Source organism: Aquarana catesbeiana, linkage group LG05 (genome assembly GCF_042186555.1).
Source record: "Aquarana catesbeiana isolate 2022-GZ linkage group LG05, ASM4218655v1, whole genome shotgun sequence".
NCBI lineage: Eukaryota > Metazoa > Chordata > Amphibia > Anura > Ranidae > Aquarana > Aquarana catesbeiana.
In genome coordinates, this window is record NC_133328.1 from 616,841,026 (window position 1) to 616,867,331 (window position 26,306).

Here is a 26,306-nt window from a genome sequence, read left to right on the forward strand (position 1 = left end):
GAAGCACGTGCACTGTAATTATATATTATATTTTATGTTTTTTTCACATTATAGGATATATGCATGAGTTATTAGTTTTATATTCATTTTTTAAATTTATTTTATTTATGTTTAGCGCTGCACATATGGTATCTCAGCCTGTAGAAAAACATGGTGGCAGTTGTATATTTTTTTTTTTATGTCACACTATATGTACGCTATTGTTTATCAGACCTACACTATATTATCAAAAGTATTGGGACACCTGCTTTTACCAGCGCATGAATTTTAATGGCATCCCAGTCTAAAGCATCGTCCACACGATCGGATTTTCTGCAGACATAACCTCAGACTTTGGCCTGAAACTTGTCTCGCATACAAACGGCACAGAATTGTTGGTCAACAAACACGAACGTAGTGACATACTACGCATTTTTTCAGCTCTCTAGCGCCACCCTTTGGGCTCCTTCTGCTAATTTCGTATTAGTAGAAGTTTGGTGAGTGTTGATTCGCGCTTTTCAGTTCCTGCTTTTAATTTTAACGCTTTTCATTTTGCGCTTTTCAGTTTGTTTCTATATCTGATGAATTGTCTTTCTTCTGCCTGATTGGCTTAGACCTGACTGCACTCAATATGCCAGTGAACTCGGGAACCTGAGCAACATCATACACGCAGGCATTCATCTCTTGGCTAAGGGACTCCTGCTTTTCAAAACAGCAGCCAGTGGACACCTAGCAGCAGCATTTTCATCTTAAATGTGGGGACTGTTCATCTTATGCTAGGAGTTTCACACTCGAGACTTAATAGTCGACAGGAGTGACCTCCACCCACTTTCACTGACCCTAGTGATCACAGTATTGATTTATGTGGATACAGATGCTCCAAACACTAGCATATAGGTTTTGACCTTATTTCACAAATCCTAGTAACAGCCACCTCTCTCATTGATCCTAGCACGACTTTTCCAATTGTATCTTTCCTATCCCTAGGGGCCATATACACACAGATTGTCTATACATGCATTCCACTGGAACTAATTTGTGTGTCTGTGTGTCCATTGTCTGTTTCTCACACTTCTCTTTACTAGTGTGGGATTCTATTAACCGGTGAAGATGCTATCAATATTTTTGTATATTGAGTATGTTTTGATCCCTCAACCTTGAATTTAATAGATTGTTTTGTACTTTTTATCAGCCTTCATCACTGCCCCTTACTGCCTTAGTAGCCGCTTTCTCTCCAGGTATTCTTACCTGGGCTCGTTTTTGTATGCCTCAATCAGCTTCTTAGCCGACCAGAGCGACCAGGGTTTGACAGCTCTGAACATGGAAGTGCTCAGGGGAGGAGATATTGAAGTTTGACAGCTCTGAACCTGGAAGTGCTTAGAGCTAAGGGCTTACAAGTTCATACTGCCCAAGAAAGATCAGCAAATCTCCCACCGCTCATCATCCTGACACCCACCATGGAGGTCTAGGACACGTACTGATGACGTTGTTGGTTAGGGGGTTTGAGTTTGACAGTGGCCAGGGTTTGATGGCTCTGAACCAGGAAGTAATCAGAGGAGGGAGTTGGCATTTGACCGTGGCTGGGGTTTGACAGCTCTGAACCTAGAAGTACTTAGGGTTAAGTGCTTACAGGTTCATACTACCCAAGAAAGATCAGTAAATCTCCCACCACTTCTGATCCTGACACCCACCATGGAGATATAGGACACATGCTCGTAAGGGTGTGTGGGAAAGGGGTTTGGAGTTTGAAAGCTCTGAACCAGGAAGTGCTTAGAGGAAGGGGTTAGAGTTTAACCTTGGCTGGGGTTTGGCAGCTCTGAACCTGGAAGTACTCAGGGTTAAGTGCTTACAGGTTCATACTACCCAAGAAAGATCAGTAAATCTCTCACCACTTCTGATCCTGACACCCACCATGGAGGTATAGGACACATGCTGGAGAGTGTGTGGGGAAGTGGGTTGGAGATTGAGTCCCTGAACCAGGCAGTGCTTAGAGGAGTGGGGTGGAGTTTGACTGTAGCTGGGGTTTGACAGCTCTGAACCCAGAAGTACTCAGAGCTAAGTGCTTACAGGTTCATACTACCCTAGGAAGATCAGCAAATCTCCCACCGCTTGCCATCTTGTCATCTTGGCTTGTCATTATTATCATGTGCTTTTCTTGAATGCCTCCATCTCAGCAAAGCAGGCCCAAAAGGCATATTGGGCAATGCCTAGTGCTGTACATCTCTTTATGTTGTCATTATCTCAATTATTATTATGTTATTAGCCAAAAACTTTATTTCATTTTGTATAAAATGAAGAAGGTTTTTTTTTAGAAATGTACAACAATTAAAAGAAGAAACACAATTAGCAACATGGAAATATATTGTAAAACTCATAGGTGCCCTAAATATATTTAGTAATATACCCATGGATATTAACACAGATTGCCATGAAAAATATTAAAATTGAATTAAAAGTGTACATTAAGGGATGGGCGAACGGTTCAGCCCAAGCATAAGTTTGGCCCCCCGAACCGACCACAATGCATTGCGGTGCTGAACAGTGCATTGCAAGCCCTGATTGGCTGAAGCAGTGGAAGCTTAAGCCAATCAGGGCACAGAGCACTGTCAGAGTCATGACTGGACACTGTCATCATGACTTTATCCAATCATGGCTCATTCCCGCCCCACAGTATAAAAGTATTCTTTCAATGGCAGCCATTTTCAGTGTGATTTTGGCGTGGAGAAAGATAGAACAGGGCTCTGTTAGTGCTATTAGTTAGTGTTCCCATACTGTGCTATTTTGCTTCAATTGTCAGTGTAGAATATTAGTTTACTGTCAGTCTAGGGATTACGTGAGTTTATTGAGGAGGACCATCATTCAGCTTTGCATAGTTTGCAGCTAGAATAGGGACAGCTCAGATAGTTCCACTGTAGTGTAGTGAGACCGTGTCAGTAATCTTGACATTAGTGTATAGCTAGAATAGGGACAGTTCAGATAGCTTCAGTGTAGTGACGGTTGAACACCATCTATTTGATTGCGTTACTGCCTGTTTAATGCCATTTACTTCTGTGTGCGTTACTGTCAGTTTAACGCCATAGAGTTCTGTGTGCGTTACTGCCAGTTTAAAGCCATACAGTTTTGTGTGCGTTTACTGCCAGTTTAGCACCATATAGTTTTGTGCGTTACTGCAAGCTTAACGCCATTTACTTCTGTGTGCGTTAATGCAAGTTTAACGCCATTTACTTCTGTGTGCGTTACTGAAAGTTTAATGCCATATAGTTCTGTGCGTCACTGTACGTTTGGCTCATTATATTGCAGTATATTATAGTGTATCCGTGGAGTGTCTGTGTAGTGTGAGTATTCAAATTAAAGTGCACCAAACTCCACTTTACATTGATTAAAATACATCTACGTACAGATTTCCACTTCTTCTTTACATTTGTATATAAGCACCGCCCCCTCCCTCCCAATAATGTCTGGGAGGACAACAAGGAGAGGCAGACGTTCCCTTGGCACTGTAAGGGGGCCAGTAACAAATGTGTCCACAGGTAAAGGTGGACATGGTGGTCAGTCCTCAGGCAGGGAATCATTTCCTCTGTTTAGTGAGTTTGCCCATGCTATCCAGCCACAGCATGCAGAGGAGGTGGTGGACTGGCTTACTAAACCTTCCTCATCCTCCTCATCCTATTCCTGCCGTAGCCCCAACATCTGCCATGGAGGAGTCAGCTGAGTTATTTGACTACAGCGTCAACCACTTGCTCCTTGATGATGCCCAGCCATTACTGTATTCAGATATTGGTTCTGAGGTTGAGGATGACAGGAACATGAGCCTAGAGAGAGGAGAGAACACTGGTAGACAAATTGGCATTCATGTTCCCCCTGCCGCACCATATTGCCAAGTTGTCTCCAGTGGTAATGATGATGATGAAGATGGAGGAGATGGAGATGATGATGAGGTCACTGATGCGACTTGGGTGCCAGATAGAGCAGAGGTGGAAACTGAAGGTGAGGCACCACCTAAGTGAGGCATTTCGGAATTTTTTTAGTCCTCACCGCCCAGGGCTGTCAGCTTCTACATGCCATCGGCAGCGTCTGCATCACATGGTGGACGATTACCTCAGGGCCAAAACAGAGATGGAGAGCTTTCCTGGATTACCAGCTATGAAGCCCCTGATGCCAATGTCACTGATTAAGTCTTTTTTGGATGTGGAATCTCTGCAGGACTTTATGACTGCCTAGCTTTGAGGGTGTTCAATCATTTCATCTGGAAGAATGTTTTTGGTATAGGTTTCATGGACACAATTAACACCCAAAGACCAGTTTTTTAGCACCTGTTTGACAGGTGCATATCATTGCAATTTTTTTGCCTTCATCAAGAGCACCTCTATAGGGTTAGGGTGCAAAGGTCCCCCTGACACCCAAAGAGTAATTTTTATGCACCTGTTTGACAGGTGCATATCATTGAGATTTTTTACAGCAAGGCCAATTCTTGCTTTCATCGAGATTACCTCTATAGGGTTTTGGTGGGATGGCGCCACCCACACCCAAAGACCAATTTGTATGCACACGTTACTTCTATCCAAAGTCAAAGTGACACCAGAATGTATCCAAAAAATCTCTAATCTTGTTCCCAGTGCACTACATTGTGGCCTCATCATACACACTGGCTCCCCAGCTGTTGCTAAGCAAAATAAAGGCAGCTTGCAGGGAAAATGTCATTTTTTTTTGGCTTTATAAAAGCAATTATTGCTGCAGCAGATTCTAGACATGGTACAGATCTGCCACTTAGTTTCGGTTATAAAATTTTGTTTTCTCCTTCACTGATGGGCACTAATGAGGAGGCACTGATGTAGAATCAATGGGCACTGATAGGCGGCACTAATATACAGCACTGATGGGCACTGATAGGCGACACTGATGGGCACTGACTGGCGGCTGTGATGGGCACTGACTGGCGGCTGTGATGGGCACTGATAAGCGGTACTAATTGGCACTGACAAGTGGCACTGATGAGCAGCACTGATGATGAGGTACTGACAGGTTTTACTGCTGGGCACCGATTGGCACTGTGATAGGCACTGACTGGCACTGTGGTGGGCACTAATTTGAAACTGATATTGGCACTGTGATGGGCACTGTCATCCATTTTTTTATGGGGCAATGACTGGCAGCTTATGGGCATTTTTTAGCAGCTGTGGTGGCACATCTGATGGGGCTGTGCTAATAATCAATGTGCTGATTACTGGCACAGACCCCCCCCCCCCCCTCCTGACAGGGAGAGACGCTGATCGGCTGTTCCTGTCAGCGCGAACCGAGGAATGTTGTTTAGCGGCACTTCCTGGTTCATGCAATGATCAGCTGTGATTGGTCACAGCTGACCATGTGGTAAGAAGTCTCTGTCAGAGGCTTCCTACCACGATCAGAGATGCGGCGTGTCAGACTGACATGCCGCACTCGCGATCGCCATGTTGCATGCCCCCCCCCCCCCCGTGGGCGCGTGTTGGCATGTTATCCTGCTGGACGTCGTATGATGCCCAGTCAGGATAACTGAACCACTTCCCGGCCATCAATCTGCTATAGGCCGGGCGGGAAGTGGTTAAAAATTACATTTTTAACAAACTTTTTTTTTTTATTGATACATGTCCCCTAGGGCAGGACTTAGACCCCTATAACCATTGTATACCCAACTAGAAAAGGTACAATTTCTGGGGAAATTGTGAAAGTGTTCTTGCCTCTACAACTGGAGTGGGCGGAGTAACTGGGTGGGGTGGAGTGGCTTGAGTAACTGTGAAAAGTGTTAAAAAGCTTAATATTTTAAAAAGTATAAATAGTAGTAAAAAAGTTCCATCATTCGCTGAAAGAGCTGAACATTTTTTTCAAAAGTAATTTTTTTTTTCAAAAATGAATTTTTTTTAATCAAAAATGATTTTTTTTTCTTCAAAAATGATTTTTTTTTTCAAAAGTAATTTTTTTTTTCAAAGGTAATTTTTTTTTTCAAAAATGAATTTTTTTATTTCAAAAATAATTTTTTTTTCGAAATTATTATTTTTTTTAAAGTAATTTTTTTTTCAAAAATATTTTTTTTTTTTCAAAAATATTTTTTTTTTTCAAAAATATTTTTTTTTTTTCAAAAAGATTTTTTTTTTTTCAAAAATATTTTTTTTTTTCAAAAATATATTTTTTTTTTTCAAAAATATATTTTTTTTTTTCAAAAATTATTTTTTTACTTTTTTCAAAAAAATTTTTTTTTTTTCAAAAATATTTTTTTTTTTACATGGGGTGGTCATAATGTTTTGGCTGATCATGGGGTGGTCATAATGTTTTGGCTGATCATGGGGTTGTCAGCTTTTGTCACTTCCCACTCTAGTTTTGAACATTTCGCCATTCATTCCTATGGGACCAATTTCGCCGCAAAAACGTCATTTCGTGGACCATTCGGCAAAACATTCCACAAAGTAATAACACACCAATCGGGAACAATCCGCTCGTTTCGGTATATTATTTGTCTCTGTAGTGTGAAAACTGTGGGAGGAGTCTACAAGCATTATCAAGTCTAGCAGATGAAGTCACACGCATTTGGGGTGTCTCAGCATCTTGTGTTTACAACCACTGTTTCCTAGCAACGCTCATGCCCTGTTTATGCTTCCCAAATACTGCTTCATCAAAACTGCCCCATCAGAATTACCCCATCAAAACTGCCCCATCATATTCCTCTATTATAAATCAGTACATGGTGTGTCTGTCCCCTCCCCCGGGCTCTGTAATCAGAGCTGAGATGCTCCAGCCACCTCCCCCCTGTGTATAACAGAAGCTTTGGTAACCATGGCAACAAAACAAACACTAACCGTACACTCTGATTAATGGCTAAAATTTCCTGAAATGACCTCTAAACAAATGGCCGTATTTTAAAAACTATACATCCTACAGCGAAGATCTTTATATTGTGAGAATCACAAGACCCAGACCTAGATTTTGATGTATAGTATGTCTCTGAAATATTAAAAATGAAGGCACAGTCGCAGTTTAGAAATTGCCCTTCAAATTTGAAGGGGCTAGAGTGTAGTTTCAATGAATGTCAATGGACGGCGTGAGTTGCAAACAAATGGTCATATTGTGAAAACTATCAGGACTATGGCTTAGCTGTGGACATGTTTAGTGGCAGCAGGGATAGCTGAACGTTTTGATATAAGATTTGTGTAGATGGGCTTGAAAATGAGGGAGTGGCAGCAGTTTAGAAATCATGTTCTGATTTTCCAGCTTTTGTCATCTCCCACTCTAGTTTCCCCATTCATTCCTATGGGACCAATTTCGCCGCAAAAACGACGATATTTTGTGAACCATTCGGCGAAACGTTCCACAAAGTAATAGCACACCATTCGGGAACAATCCGCACGTTTCGGTATATTACTTGTCTATGTAGTGTAAAAACTGTGGGAGGAGTTAGGGTGGTAAATTTGGCTATAATAATAAGAATAATATATATGTGAGATAACAGTAAGTGGTCTTGCTATGCAAGAACACTTAATTACTTGTATATAAGCCTTCAAATTGGGCACTTTTGATTTTTGACGTTCGAGTCCCATTGACTTTAATGGGGTTCGTTATTTGAGTCTGAACTTTCGCCATTCGGCCCATCCCTATTAAGCATTATAGACCATGATTAAATATAAAAAAGACAAAGAAAATAAAAAGACCTCACCCCTTAGCTCTTGGACAGGTGTCACAGAGACAGGAAGTGAAGGAAAATCTTCTCAATGAGGCTCGGTTCACACTAGGACAACTTGTCAGGCAACCTAGGTCATCTGACAAGTAGCGCCCGTTCAGTACAATGGAACCGTTCTAATCGGAGCGACGCAAGTCGCTCCGACTTAGAAAAAGGTTCCTGTACTACTTTGGGGGCGACTTGGGGCGACTTGCATAGACTTCTATACAGAAGTCGTTTTGCAAGTCGCCGTGGCAGTCGTGTGCAGGTCGCCTCGGTGAGGCGACCTGCAAGTCGTGCTGCCCCTGGTGTGAACGGAGCCTCAAGGTCACAGACAGAAAAAAAAACAAAAACTTGCAAAAATTTTAACTCTGTCTCAAATTGCCCAAATCTAAAAATAAAAAGGCTTGGCTGGAGTTAAAGTTTAACATTTTAAAAAATTATATACCGTATATTCTGGAAGTTATTTGGAAGTAAGAACATATTATTGAGGGAATGTTTAAACATTCAGAACTTACATTTTGCATCCATTTCACTCTTCCTGATTGTGGTTTCTGGAGAAGCTGAAAAGAGGAACATATTTGTATGACTGTTAACTGGATTGAAAAAAGAAAATAATAATAATTTTTAGACAGGTAAACCAAAAGAATGTATTCTATCCAGCCAGCAGATGGACATTCATACTTTCGATGAATGGACGAATGTCGTTTAAAAATTGGGTTTTGATTTTAACATTTGATTTTAAAAATGAATGTAATTTCTGTACAAAAACCACATACACTGTCAGAAAATGCTTTCGACTGAGAAACGTTTTCCTTTCTGCCCCTTCATATTTTCCTATAACTGCGGTAGAAAACGAACATCGTTTTGACCCCACTAACAATTAGAAAATCAAATTAATGTTCTTCAAACGAACATTTTCTAACGTAAATCCATATGCATATGGCCAACGTAACATTAATGTTAACCAAAACAATATCTCCAACCCTTTGTTTATAGACAAAGTCAGCAGTGATGGTGATCACATGGCTCTGTTGATAAACAAAGCCACGTCACAACCAGGTCTTAGAGCTGAGCTCCAGGCATAACACTAATGGTTGGTTTCTTTTAAACAAAACAAACTGGACTATGCCACTATTTCAAAAACAGAGGGGAGTTGCTTGGATAATGTGAACATACACTGTATTGTCAATAGTATTGGGACGCATGCCTTTACACACGCATGAACTTTAATGGCATCTCAGTCTTAGTCCGTAGAGTTCAATATTGAGGTCAGGCACTGATTTTGGACAAGAAGGCCTGGCTCGCAGTCTCCGCTCTAATTCATCCCAAAGGTCTTCTATTGGGTTGAGGTGCAGGCCAGTCAAGTTCCTCCATCCCAACCCCGCTCATCCACGTCTTTATGGACCTTGCTTTGTGCACTGGTGCGCAGTCATGTTGGAACAGGAAGGGGCCATCCCCAAACTGTTACCACCAAGTTGGCAGCGTGAAATTGTCCAAAATGTCTTGGTATGCTGACGCCTTAAGAGACATGGATGAGCGAGTTTGGGGTGGAGGAACTTGACTGACCTGCACAAAGTCCTGACCTCAACCCGATAGAACACCTTTGGGATGAATTAGAGCGGAGACTGAGAGCCAGGCCTTCTCTTCCAACATTAGTGCCTGACCTCACAAATGCATTTCTGGAAGAATGGTCGAACATTCCCATAGACACACTCCTAAACCTTGTAGACAGCCTTCCCAGAAGAGTTGAAGCTGTTATAGCTGCAAAGGGTGGGCCAACTCAATATTGAGCCCTATGGACTAAGACTGGAATGCCATTAACGTTCATGTGCGTGTAAAGACAGGTGTCCCAATACTTTTGCCAATATAGTGTAGATCTTTCCAATTAACAGCGCTAATCAGAGACAGTGATTGCGTGAGCACTGCTGGTTGGAGCACTGTACACGGGCCATGTCAGAACGGTGGAGACCTGGACCACTGCGCTCTGGATTGAGCGGAGTTTTGAGCAGAGGTCCCGTTTTTCAGAGTGCTATATACTGCAGAGTACTATATACTACCCATATACTGTAATTTTTGTCCACTCAATGTTTGCCTGTCTAATGTTGGTCTGGTCAAATCATTAGTCCCAGCTATGTATTGGTTAGTGATGTGATTATATCATCTTCAAAATGATTTATAAGAACATGGCTGGGACACAGAAATAGTTTTCGCTGACCTCACTCACATCTGTGCTTCGCACAGTGGGAGGTCATATTTAAGGAAGGCCAGTGTTAAATTTCAGGGTAATGAATAAGCACATGCAACTGTGTGAAACGCGTCTACCTTGATGCACATCGATGCATTGCTACTGTCAGGGCTGGTGCAAGGATTTTTGACACCCTAGGCAAAAACCTTATTTTGCCATCCCCCTTGGCTCCACCCCTGACTCCACCCCCTTTGCCCTGCCCATGTATACCCACCTTTTTAATGAAGCGCCCATCAAATGCAGCCTCACCAGCGCCCATCAAATGCAGCCTCACCAGTGCCCATCAAATGCAGCCTCACCAGCGCCCATCAAATGCAACCTCACCAGCACCCATCAATGGCAGCCTCACCAGCGCCCATCAATGGCAGCCTCACCAGCGCCCATCAATGAATGTTTGCTTGCTTCCATTCATTCGGGAGTTGGGACACAGAAACAGTCCTCCGCCGCCGCTGCGCCTCTGACACTATGTGTGAACGGAGCGGCGGTTTGCTGCTGATGCTGAGACTTAGTTGCTGCAGAGAGTAGGAACACCAGTGGCCGGGCGCCCTAGGCAGTAGTGCGCCCTAGGCGGCTGCCTAGTTTGCCTAATGGTAGCACCGGCCCTGGCTACTGTCCTGTGGTGTGTAACTTATGCTTTTATTGAACAAGATTAAAGGACTTCTTTTGCTACCTTGGTGTGCAGCCACTCCTTTTTCCTTGTATCTTGTACGGCGGGCGAGACGTGGCTTGCACCCTTGGCAGGAGCCCACCATTCTGCTCACCTGAGGGGCAGAGAGGAGTTTCTCTGTTCCCCTCAACTGAGTATTTTCACTGGCTGTGGGGGGAATGAATTTTCTGATCATGTGATCACTGCGATTGACTGTCACACTGGTCACATGATCAGGGGGCCTATCTTGCCAGCTCCTCACCATACCCAGAGACTGGGAGCTGCATATAGCAAGGGGTTACTGTTGATGCATATATTACACTTTTACAAAAGCTGGACTATGCCTTGGAAGCAAAGCTGTCACAAACCTGGAAAATTCATCATGTGCAAATATAAAAAAAAAATAAAAAATACATAAGAACGTCAGTCTGAGATTTACTTTTAGAAATGAAGGTAAAACAAAAAGATATTTCTTGAGAAAAGAGAGAAAAGTATAAAACTACAAAAAAAAGTCATCTATCCTTGCAATGTATGTACAGTTCACCTAAAGAGGAAATTTTATTTTTCTCAACAAAACTGAACACTTAAAGAAGTCATAACACATTTTTGGCATTCGTTGGTGACAGTAACTTATTTCACCAAAAGAGGGCAGCGTAGTGCCTCTGGCTGGAGGGGCCACCTGCAGTTGAGGAATGTCGCCTGCTCTCAGAGATTAGCATTGTATCACTTATTACCTGTAACGGGATCCGGGCAGAACGTGATATCCATCCCCTTCACCGAAGAGTTAATGTGCGTGTTCACAAAACACTCAATGGCGGCTTTGTCGCAGCGGCACAGCACTTTCTCACATTCGGGGCCAGGCTCTGGGGGGGTAGAGAGGAGACAAGACCCCCTTTTATAGATCCGCTTTCTGCCATCTGTCCTGCTTTATAGCCGGAATTAAAGAGCACAATTATGTGTACAATGAGCATATACAATATCTCTGCCCTCTACACTGATCGGGCACCTCCCGGGCACAAAGGTCATGATCAAAGCAGTATAGCAGGGACTGTTTACTAAGTATGGATTTTAAAGTTGAAATTTAAAGCATATCTAAACCCAAGAACAGAAATGGAATAACTTTCAGCTTACCAGTCCTTAGATGTGATGGCTGCATTTGTTTTCTTTAGTTTTCTCCCTTTATTTTTACCTGGTAATCCTGCCAAAAACACACCTCCTGTCCTAGGGTGACAGCCCTTCCTCGCTGTGCTGTATGCATGGAGGAACGGAGTTGTCACCCTGGGACAGGGCTCTCCAAACTGCAGCCGAGGGGCCAGATTGGACCCTTTGCTTGCTTTTATCCGGCCCTTGGGGCACTATTCCTCCCACTCACAATAACAATGGTTCGTAGTTCCTGCCACTTACACCAATGATGGGGCACTATTCCTCCTACTGACACCAAAAATGGGGTACTAGTCCTCTCACTGATACCAATGATGGGGCACTATTCCTCCCACCGACATTGATAATAGGGCACTACTCCTCCCACTGACACCAATGATAGGGCACTATTCCTTTCACTTCCTGTCCTAGGGTGGCAACCATTCCTCACTGTGCTGTATGTATGGAGGAACAGAGTTGTCACCCTAGGGCAGGGGTCTCCAAACTGTGGCCCAGGGGCCAGATGTGGCCCTTTGCTTGCTTTTATTCGGCCCTTGGAGCACTATTCCTCTCACTGACATTAACAATGGTTCATAGTTCCTGCCACTTAGACCAATGATGGGGTACTATTCCTCTCACTGACACCAATCATGGGGCACTATTCCTCCCACTGACACCAAAAATGGGGTACTAGTCCTCTCACTGATACCAATGATGGGGCACTATTCCTCCCACTGACATCAATATTGGGGCACTACTCCTCCCGCTGACACCAATGATAGAGCACTATTCCTTCCACTGACACCAATGATGGGGCACTATTTCCCCCACTGACACCAATAATGGGGCACTAGTCCTCCCTTTGACACCAATGATGGGGCACTAGTCCTCCCACTGACACCAATAATGGGGCATTCAGTTTTAATCCTGCTTATTTTACTGTTGCTATGGTCAATTTTGTAAGATCTGAACCCCTCAACCATCTATAAGCTTTGTGATGAAGGCTTTGACGAAGCAACTGAGAGGCAGAGCAGCACAATGAAATCAGGATCTGTGGGAGGGGGTTCTCAAGAGATGTCTGACATGTAATAAGTGTTATCTCATCTCCCTTACCACAGGTGAGGTTCTTTGAGAGGCAGCTGATGTCAGATGAAACTTTAGTTGGGTCCCAAACACATTCCATCTCAAGTGCTTCTTCATAACATTTACGGTGCTGGAAGCAACAGCTGGTAAAAAAAAAATATAACAGTGAATGAGAGTATTGTTAGGTCAATGATAATATTAAGGTGGACCTGTTATATATAAATATAGTTGTATTAGTTAGAGGCAGGATAGGTCTTTCTGAAGAGAAGAGTTTAAGAGAAGGCAGATAGAGTAGGAGATAGTCGGGCAGATTGGGGTATAAAGTTCTACATGATGGGAGAGGCTCTGGAGGTGAGCATTGGAGGAGGTGACGAGGAAACTAGAGAGCTGGAGGTCTTGGGAGGAGCAAAGAGAACGGTTTGGTGAGCATGGAAGGAGGTGATGAGGGAGCTAGAGAGCAGGAGGTCTTAGGAGAAGCAAAAAGAATGGTTTGGCGAGCATGGGAGGAGGTGACGAGGGAGTTAGAGAGCAGGAGGTCTTGGGAGGAGCAAAGAGAATGGTTTGGCAAGCATGGAAGGAGGTGATGAGGGAACTAGAAAGCAGGAGGTCTTAGGAGAAGCAAAAAGAATGGTTTGGCGAGCATGGGAGGAGGTGACGAGGGAGTTAGAGAGCAGGAGGTCTTGGGAGGAGCAAAGAGAACAGCTTGGTTAGCATTTTCAGATGAGATTAGTGATGTAGCTGGGGGCCGAGTTGTGGATGGGTTTGTAGGTTGTTAGTTTTTTTAAATTTATTAGTTGAGCAATCAGAAGCCAAGGGAGGGATTTGCAGAGAGGGGTAACAGACACTGAGCAGTTGGTAAGGTGGTCGAGTATGGATGCAGTTTTCATGGCAGATTGAAGAGGGGATAGCCTATGTAAGGGTAGGCCAATGAGGAGACTTTAGACCACTGGAGTGCAGGGGAGAAGACACTGCAGGGAGAGGTCCTCTAGACCAGTGTTTCTCAACTCCAGTCCTCAAGGCGCCCCAACAGGTCATGTTTTCAGGATTTCCCTCAGATGAAATGGCTGTGGTAATTACTAAGGCAATGAAACTGATCAAATCACCTGTGCAAAATAAGGAAAGCCTGAAAACATGACATGTTGGGGCGCCTTGAGGACTGGAGTTGAGAAACACTGCTCTAGACCTAAAAGAGCAATTAACCTTTGCATTGTGGGTGCAGCCCCACTAGAGGGAATACATTTCCCGGAGTTGCGCTTTAACATTTGGTTTTGGATCTAATGGACTTTTCCAAACAAAAATTATATTCACTGTTGGAATTTTGTTCATTCAAGACAAATTTTCCATCTTGCTTCTTCAAATTTTCTCATCACTGCAGTTGAAAACGAATGCCCATTTGACCCCAATGATTAGAAAATCCAACAAATGTTCTGAAAATGAGAATCAAACTAAATTCTACTATTGTATGACCGGCTTCACTCTTTATTACTCCTATATCAGCCATGCAATGGACATATACAACTTAAGAGAATTTATGCTTTTACCTCCCCAGAAGCACCTACCCTTCTTTTCCTCCCCCACCATTCCCATCAGCCACAAGGAGGGGAGGTAAGCCTTGTGTAAGCTTTGAGCGTTTTCCTAATTAGTCAATAGGCTAGGCTAGGCTTTTAAAAATATGGTAGCATGGATTCACGTACCTCAAAATGTGCCACCTTTTCTGATGCATGAGGGTGCAGTAAAAATTAACGGCACCCCACGCATCTGCAAAAGAGCAGCACCTTTTGCCTGCAGGTCAGGGAACGTGCGATTGACACATGTTCCCTGTGTGGACCTAGTCTTAATGTCCCTAGCAAGCAGTTGAGGACTATTGGGAGTGCACTATCCCTTTTATAAAATGCAACCATTATATTATTTTGTGCTTTTTGCATGCGTCACCTGTCCACCGTGTCTACAGGAAGACCCTCCAGCTCATATCTGCAGGCACAGCCGTAGTCCTCCAGGTCCTTGGGGCACAGACCAGTCACACACTTCAGTTTGCTCACAAAGTTCAGCAGAGATGGGAAATTGGTGAATATAACTTGCAGCCAAGTGAACTGAGAACCCAGGCAGTCTATTAAAACAAAAACACAGTATAAAGGGCATAACAGGGAAAATAAAAAAAATATTCAATACATCTCTGCAATACATGCTCCTTTCCTTATGTTTTATTCCACAGTGCAAGTATAGAAAATTATTCGATGATCCGTCAGAAATTCCGTGTGCTCCTAACCTCCTGTTTGAGTCGAGTAGTACCTTTGTTGCACTGAAATCCCAACCAGTGTTGTAAGCCATGCCTGCTGGGCTATAGAACTCCCCCAACATGCTTGACTCCCTAAAGCATGGGTGCTCAACCTGTGGCCCTCCAGCTTCTGTGGAACTACAAGTCCCATCATAGCTCTGCCTTTGGGAGTCATGCTTGTAACTGTCAGCCTTGCAATGCCTCATGGGACTTGTAGTTCCGCAACAGCTGAAGGGCCACAGGTTGAGCCCTAAAAAAAAAAAAAAAAGATACTGTTTCCTTATAGTAGGTTAAACAGCACAGTGCTTGTGCTGTCTAATCTGTCCCTTTCTATGCTATAAAAAACCTGGTTGATCCTGCCTGTACCTGTGTCCCCCTTAGTGTGCTGACCTCGGTAATCATGGCTGCTGATCCCTGATACTGTGGTCAGGTTATGTGCCTCCATTATCCCGCTGCTCTCCTCTCTCCCCCTCCCTCCCCTCCCTGCCTGTCAGCTCCTGGGTGTGTGAGCCAATCTTTCCTGCCCCACCCCTCCTGCCACTTTTAGTAGCTAGCAGTAAAGTTAAATAAAGATTAATGCCAGCTCCTCTGTTCTATTAAGCCATCCTACACAATGTACATGTTTATATAAAATTGTCCCTGTAAAATATCTTAGTCAATTTGTTTCTAGCCGGTCATGTGACCTCCGGCCGCACTTCTCCCCGAATCTAAGAGCTACAGAGGGAGGGGCTGAGCAGACAGCACAGCTGTCACATGACCTCCTGGCTGACGTCAGAGGGGGGTCTGGGCCGGCCCCTCCTGTTGTAACCCTTGGATCAGGGTTAGATTAGAGTAGGGGTCTCAAACTGGCGGCCCTCCAACCTTCAACCAGTATTTTTTTAGGGCTCAACCTGTGGCCCTTCAGCTGTTGCCAAACTACAAGTCCCATGAGGCATTGCAAGGCTGACAGTTACAAGCTTGCATCCCGCAGGCAGAAGCATGATGGGACTTGTAGTTTTGCAACAGCTGGAGGGCCGTCAGTTTGAGACCCCTGGATTAGAGAGTGTATAAATTAAAATTTGTGCGCTAGCAAAATATAATGAAGTGGTACAATCAAGAAGCTCCTAGAGATGATATCTGGAGCCGCAATATGCTTGCAACCCAGCATGGAAAAAAATACCAAAACAGTAGATACAAACAAGTGCATTAAATCATATCTCTATAGAAAATAAAAGTGAAAAAATAAAAGTGAAAAAATAAAAATTGAAAAAAAGTGAAAGTTCTGAAAAAAAAACACCCCATTCAGTCCATGAAGACAAGTGAAAAAGAAAAAGGGAGACGTTCCTTCGGTGTATCACATCAGAAGCAGAGAAGTGAAAAGATGCAAAAACGCTTCCAAACCACCATTGATTCCAGGAGAGGAGTAATGGATGTGCCCTTACTCCATTCGTTGGACCTCCTCTATGGCGAGGTCATATGGGCTTACAGATATAACCCTCTGCAGGGACAGATGAAATGTTGGTGTCCAGGTCCTGTTAGCGTGCACCGCCAACTTCGAGCTGATCCGACCGCTGCAGCATTAGAAAGGAGACTCGGGATTGGAAGGATCCATAATTGAAAAAAGAAGGGGAGAGAACTCCAATAGTGTAGTAGTATTACGGGATTTATTGGTTAAAATAAACCGAAGATATGTATACAAAACTTACAATGAAAAGTCATAAGATCTAAAAAGCCGGCATAAAAAACAGGCTGAACGCCCGTGCAAACAAAAAACACGTGATGGCAAGCACTGCGAGGCCACGCCCTACATGTTTCGTCATACGTGACGTCTTCTAATGCTGCAGCGGTCAGGACAGTCGGATCAGCTCGAAGTTGGCGGTGCACGCTAACAGGACCTGGACACCAACATTTCATCTGTCCCTGCAGAGGGTTATATCTGTAAGCCCATATGACCTCGCCATAGAGGAGGTCCAACGAATGGGGTAAGGGCACATCCATTACTCCTCTCCTGGAATCAATGGTGGTTTGGAAGCGTTTTTGCATCTTTTCACTTCTCTGCTTCTGATGTGATACACCGAAGGAACGTCTCCCTTTTTCTTTTTCACTTGTCTTCATGGACTGAATGGGGTGTTTTTTAAAGGATTGAGTGATCAATCGTACCTTCAGAACTTTCACTTTTTTTCAATTTTTATTTTTTCACTTTTATTTTTTCACTTTTATTTTCTATAGAGATATGATTTAATGCACTTGTTTGTATCTACTGTTTTGGTATTTTTTTCCATGCTGGGTTTCAAGCATATTGCGGCTCCAGATATCATCTCTAGGAGCTTCTTGATTGTACCACTTCATTATATTTTGCTAGCGCACAAATTTTAATTTATATGCTTTTTACTTTATGGATATTTGAAGTATTTTGTTGCAGCTGCACTTTGTGAATTTAGTTATTTTTTTCATTTTGTTTTGCTCATTAGCGCAAGTTTTTTCCACCATTTCTTGGATTAGAGAGTGGCCGGAAGTCATGTGACTGGCCAGAAACTAACTGAAATAAGTTATTTACAGGGATAATGTTTTTACACACATGTACACAGTGTAGTATGGTTTAATAGAACAGAGGGTCTGGCAGTAATCTTTATTTGAGTTTACAACCACTTTAAAGCCTGTCTGCATACTGTGTCTAGGGAGAGGGCTCTTGGGAGACGTAGTTCTGGGGGTATGCCTATGCCAATGGATCTGAGCTCTCAGCAGCTGCCCCTGATGATGTCACAGAGCAATAAAAGCCATTTCACATTACAGGAGTTAAAGAAGAATGTTGTGACATGCTCTGGAGGAAGAGAGGATGGTCTGGGGGAAATTTTGGATTATGCTCGTGTAGCACACCCCACGTAGGAGCTGCAGATGAAAGGGATCCCCCACTCCTGCATAGCCAGGCACACTGAACCTTCACAGGCACACAGAGTCAGAAAACAGCCCATAGCTTTGTTTTTATTGCTTATTAGGGGGTTAACAACTTGGATAGGGGTGGGAAGTTATAGGATGTCCACTTGACTTCAACAAACTTCAGGGACAACTTCCTATAGACATCTATATACAGACTCCTCTTGATTTTCCTCCTGCACACTCTTGGTTTCTCTATTGCTCAACCCCTGCTGGTACACTCCTGGAGGAACTTGGCATTCTCCTTGTCAGTTCAGTAATAGCCCATTACAGGCAGGAACTCAGAGTCCCTTAACAGTCGCACATGGAGTGACATAACTTGTAACTTTCCCTTCTGCTTCCTTTGTGGTCACTGATCCCAGCACCAGCTCTTCAGGCCCTGCCAGCCCACCTGGCTGCAGCTGACTCTTCACCAGCCCACCCGGCTGACTCTCTGCCAATCTCTCAGGGAAAGGTAGAAGACTTAAGCCCCCTGCTGTCTTCAAGGGAGACTGGCTACATGTGGCAGTCTCCCCCCTTTGTTGGTCCTCAGGGCTGCTGTTAGAATGGCTCTCTCTGCAGTAGCCGAAAGCCAATGCAAGGAGAGGAGAAGAAGTCGGCTTTCAGCTGCTGCAGAGAGAACCATGCAGGGGACTGGCTCCAGTAATTACCCCCCTGCCGCACCGATCACCCATCCTGCTCACATCCAATTCACCCTGCTGCCTGGGCCCCCCTGGTGTCCTGGGCCCTATACAGGAGGGATGGTGGTTTCCCCTTATCTACGGCCCTGTTGGTCCCCACCAGGGCTGAACTACTGAAACTGTCCTCTCCTTGCTCCTGTGCATCCAGGAAAGATTCCTCCCTTCTTATGTCTTTAGCAGGATCTCTCCAGCACCCGAGCCCCAACCTAAGGCAGGTCACCCCCTCCCCCCAGACTAGGAGGTACCCCTCAGGGTCACCAACAGCCTCCTCAACACTGCATCTCCATTTTCCAGCTGACTGCCCTGCTGCCATGGACCATGTCTATTTATGAGATGAACTCAGTCCCCTGCCAGCCCACTACTGGGGATTGGCTGAGGCCTCATGAATATGCAAGGCAGCTACCCCCCACCCTCTAATTCTAGAAGGTTCTCCAACCTTCCAGACACAAGGGGGAGGCACCAGAGGGCTGCCAGAATGAGTCATTCAGCCCTGACCTCTAGTAACCCTGACCCAATTACACACTCACACATGTACAATAAGGGGTTGATTTACTAAAGGCCAAAGATTGTGCACTTTGGAAAGTGCAGTTGCACTCTGCAAAAGCAGTTGCTCCAGAGCTTAGTAAATGAGCAAAAGCTCTGCTGACTTCCATCATCCAATCATGTACAAGCAAAAATGCAGTTGTTTTCTTTCCCTTGCACGTGATTGGGTACTCTTTGCAGAGTAAACCTTTACCTCATTTACTAAGCTCTGGAACAACTGCACCTGCAGAGTGCAACTGCACTTTGCAAAGTGCACAGTCTATTTGCCTTTAGTAAATCAAACCCTTAGTACACATAAACAGTTTCAGTGGGAGTGCGACATTTTGGCGGATAGATCGGACACTTTTGACACTTTTTTGGGACCAGTGACATTTATACAGCGATCAGAGCTAAAAATAGCCACTGATTACTGTATAAATGTCACTAGCAGGGAAGGGGTTAACACCAGGGGGAGATCAAGGGGTTAAGTGTTCCCTGGGAGGTGTTTCTAACTGTGGGGGCAGTGTACAGGGAGAACAGAGAGATCGCTGTTCCTAATTACTAGGAACAGCAGATCTCTCTCCCCCTCCCTGACAGAACGAGGATCTGTTTGCTTACATTGACAGATCCCCGTTCCGGCTCTCTGAGGAGCGATCGCGGGTCACCGGCGGACATCGCGGCCGCTGGCCACGCGCATCGGCTCTGGCGTCGCGCCGCGGGCGCACACGCCCCCTATAGCCTTTAAAGTGCCCACTGTACAGCTACAGCAATTCACGCAGGGGAGCCAAGCTGCCGCCGTATACGATGGCAGCTGGTTGGCAAGTAGTTAGTTCAATTACAGTATGGCTTGTGTAGTGATTGTATTTGCTGTATTAATTTTTTTTTTTATATTTGCTTTTTTTTACCCCTACCAAAGTGGAGTTGCCCTTTAATGAAAACACTTGCAGTGTATGTAGTTTACCTGGAGAGAACAGATGTTTTCATTGAAGCTGGAATTGCATTTCATTTGGTATTGTTATTATAACTTACCTAGAAATGATGTCACACTTTCTATGTTCTTAAACACCCCATCGAATGTGAAGTTATCTGAAACAAAACAAGCAAAATTAAAGTGGATCTTTTAGTAATCTTACAAGTCTGCATCAATACATACCTGACCATATGCAGCAACAGTAATAAAGAAAGCTGTACCATTTGTCATTTAGCCCCCGTTCACACCAGCGTGACTGGTCATGCGATTTGACAGTGTAAAATCGCATGACAAGTCGCACCCTATTTATGCCTATTGCACCGTTCAAATCAGTGCGACTCTGACTTGCACCGGTTTGAAAATGCGTACCACATTTTTGGCGATTTCATGTGCGACTTGCATAGACATCCTGTGCATGAAGTCGCACAGATTTCGGCAAAGCTGCGCATGAAATCTCACTAATCTGCGGCTTTGAAATCGCGCTGAAGTAGTGCAATTTCAAAGCGTCATTCCTTCCGGACGGGGTGTATAGGCCTCATGCAAACTGGGAGTAAAAACCTCCACTTGTAAGGGCATTTGCGCTTTTTTTTCCCACCTCTAGGCCTAGTTTGACACTGACTGCGGGTTGGAAATTGTGCGAGTTTAGCTGAACACGCACAATTTCAAACCGGCAATGCAGTCCGACTACGCAAAGTCGGCGCCGCACCGTTTCGGACTGTGCCATTGCCGGCAATAGCCGCCAATTTGGCCCGATGTGAACGTGGGCTAAATGCCCCTCTATGTTAGCCTATGTGTCCAAGCATACATAGGTGTTTACAGGCGTTTAGAGGCTGAAAAAAAAAGCATCATTTGCACATGCATTGGTTGAAGCATTTAGGCCGAGAAAAATGCCTGAAGCGCCTAAACTGGGGCTGGCCATACATTATCCACTTAAAGAGGAGGGCCAGTCAAAAAAAAAAAAAAATTAAAAGTCAGCAGCTACAAATACTGCAGCTGCTGACTTTTAATTGGACACTTACCTGTCCCAGGGTCCAGCGATGCGGGGGATCGAAGCCCCGCTCGTCTCCTCCTCCGTTCAGCGGCGCCGGCATTGCAACTGTGGGCGCCGAGCTGTGGCTTCACAGCCTGGCACCCACTGCGCATGCGCGAGCGGCGCCACGCGCCGTGATTGGCTGCTCAGTCACCTGGGACCTGTAATGGGTCCCAGATGATTGACAGGAGGGAGGGAACAGAGCGGAGCCCTTCCTGTGCCGAGGGGGAAGTGATGTCACCAGCCCAGAGGCAGACTACGAGGGACCCCCTAGCAACAGGCATTTAGAGGTAAGTAAAAAAAAAAAAATATATCCAAATGTTTTTTCTTTATTTTTTTTTAGGCACAATCATGACTTTTTTTTTTTTTAGGGTGGTACACCACTTTAAGGACCGGGCCTATTTTCAAACTTGTTGTTTAGAAGTTAAAATCATTTTTTTTTTTGCTAGAAAATTACTTAGAACCCCCAAACATTTTATGCAATACTTTATGTCACGCCGCATTTGCGCAGCGGTCTTACAAACGCAATTTTTTGGGGGAAAAAATACACTTTTTTGAAGTAAAAAATAAGAAAACAGTAAAGTTAGCCAAATTTTTTTCTACATTGTGAAAGATAATGTTACGCCGAGCAAATTGATACCCAACATGTCACGCTTCAAAATTGCGCCCGCTCGCGACAAACTCTGGCACTTAAAAATCTCCATCGGCGACGTTTAAAAATTTCTACAGGTTACCAGTTTTGAGTTACAGAGGAGGTCTAGCGCTAGAATTATTGCTCTCACTCTTTAACGATCGTGGCGACACCTCACATGTGTGGGTTTGAACACCGTTTTCATATGCGGGTGCGACTTACGTATGCGTTAGCTTCTGCGCGCGAGCTCGGCGGGATGGGGCGCTTTAAATTTTTTCTTTTTTTTTTCTTATTTATTTTACTTTTTAGTTTTTATTTTTACACTGTCCCTTTAAAAAAAAAACTGTGTCACTTTTTTTTCCTATTACAAGGAATGTAAACATCCCTTGTAATGGAAAAAAATCATGACAGGTCCTCTTTAATATGAGATCTGGGGTCAAAAAGACATCAGATCTCATATTTACACTAAAAAGCAATAAAAAATAAAAATGTATTTTTTTTTTCAATAAAAAAAAAAATGTCCCCTTTTTAAGACTATTGGGTGGAAGTGGCGTTTGACGTCTCTTCCGTCATCCAATGGTATGGAGCCGAGTGGGGGGCCATCTTTCCCTCACTCGGCTCCATGTCTCAGAGGGGAGAGGATTGGATCGTCTCCATCGCTACTGATGGCTCCGGTAAGCGGTGAAGACCCCCGAGGAGGGGGGTGGGAACCTCTCCCGTCACCAGTTAAAAGTGATCTTGCGGCGAATCTACCACCGAGACCACTTTTACCTGAAAGCGGACCGCTCACCGTTTAAAAAAATACCAGGGTTATGGCAGCTATCTACTGCCATAACAACAATATTCAACGTCAAAGGACTGACGTATAACGACGGCGAGTGGTCCGGAAGTGGATTTATACAATTTTCTTCTACAATTTTCCTTTAGATTTACCAAAACCATATAATTTGAGGTCAAACCTAAACTTTTTCAATTTGTATGCAATCAGGCCCTTACACTACATAGCTGATGCTAAATCTAAAGGAAATTGAATAAGAAAATTGTATAATGTATGGCCAGCCTAAATGTGTGTAAACACGCCCAAACACTAGGTGCGTTTAGCGCTTGAGCGTTCATTCAGTTCAATGACTAGAAAAAAAATGGCCAATGAAATGAATAAACGCATTTGAAAAAAAAGCCGATTTGGGCGCGCTGTTTACACCGCTTGTCTCCTGCCAGGAGAAAGGCGTTTAGAGCAGCTGGGCAAACCGGTGTGAATTCAGCCTACGAAAATATTTCCGTCGACTAAATTAATACTATTTTAGTTGACTAAAATATGACTAAAACTAAAACAATTCAGATGACTAAAATACGACTAAAATGACATTTTGGTCAAAAGACTATAACTAAAACGAAATTGAATTTCTATCGCATCGGCGAAATTTGTGTCTGTAGTGCAATGTTCATACCTTAATAACATAAATAATAAAAATGTTATTAGATTTTTACTCCAGGGGTATATCATTTTTGGCAGTTCTAAAGAAATAATGCATTCAAATTTAACTAAACCCATTCGATTTTAGTCGACTAAAATTCGACTAAATCTAAAACAACTCAGATGACTAAAATACGACTAAAACTACAATGGCATTTTAGTCAAAAGACTATAACTAAAAGTAAATTGAAATTTGATGTCAAAATTCCCACTGGGGCAAACACCAAGTGTGCATGAAGCCGAAAAAGCAGTACTTATTGGAGCAGAGTGCCACCCAAAAATGGAACTTCCGCTTTAAGTGATGGTGACCCCCCTGAGCCACTTTCTCTCCTGGTTCCGAGGTGGCGGGAGGAAGTTCACCTCTCCCCCCTCCCTTCAATTTCTTGGGACACGTGACAGGTCCCAGAAGAATGCCTGGCCATTCATCGCGCATGCGCAGAGAGGAGGGGGAGAGGTGCGAGGCTTCGTACGCCCTCATCGCTGGACCGTGGGACAGGTGAGTGTCCGATTATTATTCGGCGGAGCTCCGCTTTATTGGATTTTCTCCAACAGAGATGGTGACATCACAAAATTCCTCAGTCTCCACCTCCGCTTCCAGTGATCAGAACGCAACATTGTAATTTGTTTAGCAAGTCATAAACTAAGAGGCTGCAGTAGGGGCTGATCTGTGTCAGACATTGGTGAATAAATGTCCAATACAGATCATGGGCGCCAAGAAGTCTACAAACTTTCTAAAGAACAATGATCGATCTATGGTATTAGGGGAGAAACAGTTGGTGGCCTTGGAAGGAATAGTACCCTATTGTTGGTATCAGTGGAAGGAATTATGCGCCATTGTTGGTGTCAGTGGCAGGGATTATGCCCCATTATTGGTGTCAGTGGAAGGAATTATGCCCCATGGTTGGTGTCAGTGGAAGGAATTATGCCCGTTTGTTGGTGTCAGTGGCAGGGATTATGCCCCATTGTTGGTGTCATTGGCATGGATTATGCCCCATTGTTGGTATCAGTGGAAAGAATTATGCCCCATTATTGGTGTCAGTGGAAGGAATTATGCCCCATTGTTGGTGTCAGTGGAAAGAATTATGCCCCATTATTGGTGTCAGTGGAAGGAATTATGCCCCATTGTTGGTGTCAGTGGAAGGAATTATGCCCCATTGTTGGTATAAATTGAAGGAATTATGTCCCATTGTTGGTGTCAGTGGAAGGATTTATGCCCCATTGTTGGTGTCAGTGGAAGGAATTATGCCCCATGGTTGGTGTCAGTGGCAGGGATTATGCCCGTTTGTTGGTGTCAGTGGCAGGGATTATGCCCCATTATTGGTGTCATTGGCAGGGATTATGCCCCATTGTTGGAATCAGTGGAAATAATTATGCCCCATTATTGGTGTCAGTGGAAGGAATTATGCCCCATTGTTGGTGTCAGTGGAAAGAATTATGCCCCATTATTGGTGTCAGTGGAAGGAATTATGCCCCATGGTTGGTGTCAGTGGCAGGGATTATGCCCGTTTGTTGGTGTCAGTGGCAGGGATTATGCCCCATTATTGGTGTCATTGGCAGGGATTATGCCCCATTGTTGGAATCAGTGGAAATAATTATGCCCCATTATTGGTGTCAGTGGAAGGAATTATGCCCCATTGTTGGTGTCAGTGGAAAGAATTATGCCCCATTATTGGTGTCAGTGGAAGGAATTATGCCCCATTGTTGGTGTCAGTGGAAGGAATTATGCCCCATTGTTGGTATAAGTTGAAGGAATTATGTCCCATTGTTGGTGTCAGTGGAAGGATTTATGCCCCATTGTTGGTGTCAGTGGAGGGAATTATGCCCCATGGTTGGTGTCAGTGGCAGGGATTATGCCCCATTATTGGTGTCATTGGCAGGGATTATGCCCCATTGTTGGAATCAGTGGAAATAATTATGCCCCATTATTGGTATCAGTGGAAAGATTTATGCCCCATTATTGGTGTCAGTGGAAGCATTTATGCCCCATTGTTGGTGTCAGTGGAAGGAATGATGCCCCATTGTTGGTGTCAGTGGAGGAATTATGCCCCATTGTTGGTGTCAGTGGCAGGGATTATGCCCGTTTGTTGGTGTCAGTGGAAAGAATTATGCCCCATTGTTGGTGTCAGTGGCAGGGATTATGCCCCATTGTTGGTGTCAGTGGCAGGGATTATGCCCCATTGTTGGTGTCAGTGGCAGGGATTATGCCCCATTATTGGTGTCAGTGGCAGGGATTATGCCCCATTATTGGTGTCAGTGGAAGGATTTATGCCCCATTGTTGGTGTCAGTGGAGGAATTATGCCCCATTGTTGGTGTCAGTGGCAGGGATTATGCCCGTTTGTTGGTGTCAGTGGAAAGAATTATGCCCCATTGTTGGTGTCAGTGGCAGGGATTATGCCCCATTGTTGGTGTCAGTGGCAGGGATTATGCCCCATTATTGGTGTCAGTGGCAGGGATTATGCCCCATTATTGGTGTCAGTGGAAGGATTTATGCCCCATTATTGGTGTCAGTGGAAGGAAATATGCCCCATTGTTGTAAACAAGAAATGGAAGAAAAAAGGAAAAGTTAGGTGAAGTATCGTCTAAAGGAGAAAGTTTTCAGTTTTGATTTGAAATCTATTTTAATTACATTATAATATATATATATAAAATTAAGACATACATTTTTTCAAATAGAAATAAAATAAAAAAATAAAAACAAGACTGAACAGCAAATATATCTTAAGATTTGAAAAAGGCAAATGTAACCTCTGATAGAAAGGATGAAGACGCCGAATAAGTTCTGCTGCTCATTAAAACCAAATGTTTTCCTCCTAAAATAGTTGTGGCCTCTGGCTGTGCTATATTTATCAGGGAGGGGGTTCTGTTCTCAGGAACATGTCATGGATTATACAGGTGAGTCTGGATGCTGACAGGTGCAGAGAGGCGGCTTATACTTCATACATAAGTCATCGTTTGCCTATAGGAATCTGTAGGATAGAGTCAGTCCGGCAGCGCCAGCTTAAGTTATCCGCACACACATACTGTATATTT

At 43.9% G+C, this 26,306-nt stretch overlaps 1 protein-coding gene across 2 annotated transcripts in view; it reads right to left on the reverse strand.

Moving 5' to 3' along the window:
• OC90 (otoconin 90) overlaps nucleotides 1-26,306 on the reverse strand; it is a 151,457-nt gene that overhangs the window by 96,507 nt on the left and 28,644 nt on the right. For both annotated transcript variants that reach the window (XM_073632265.1, XM_073632264.1), the window contains exons 4-8: nucleotides 20,200-20,256; nucleotides 14,713-14,887; nucleotides 12,811-12,923; nucleotides 11,292-11,420; nucleotides 8,182-8,226 (exon numbers count right to left, since the gene is read on the reverse strand). In XM_073632265.1, the coding sequence (XP_073488366.1) occupies nucleotides 8,182-8,226; nucleotides 11,292-11,420; nucleotides 12,811-12,923; nucleotides 14,713-14,887; nucleotides 20,200-20,256 (519 nt within the window). The remainder of the gene's footprint in view (nucleotides 1-8,181; nucleotides 8,227-11,291; nucleotides 11,421-12,810; nucleotides 12,924-14,712; nucleotides 14,888-20,199; nucleotides 20,257-26,306) is intronic.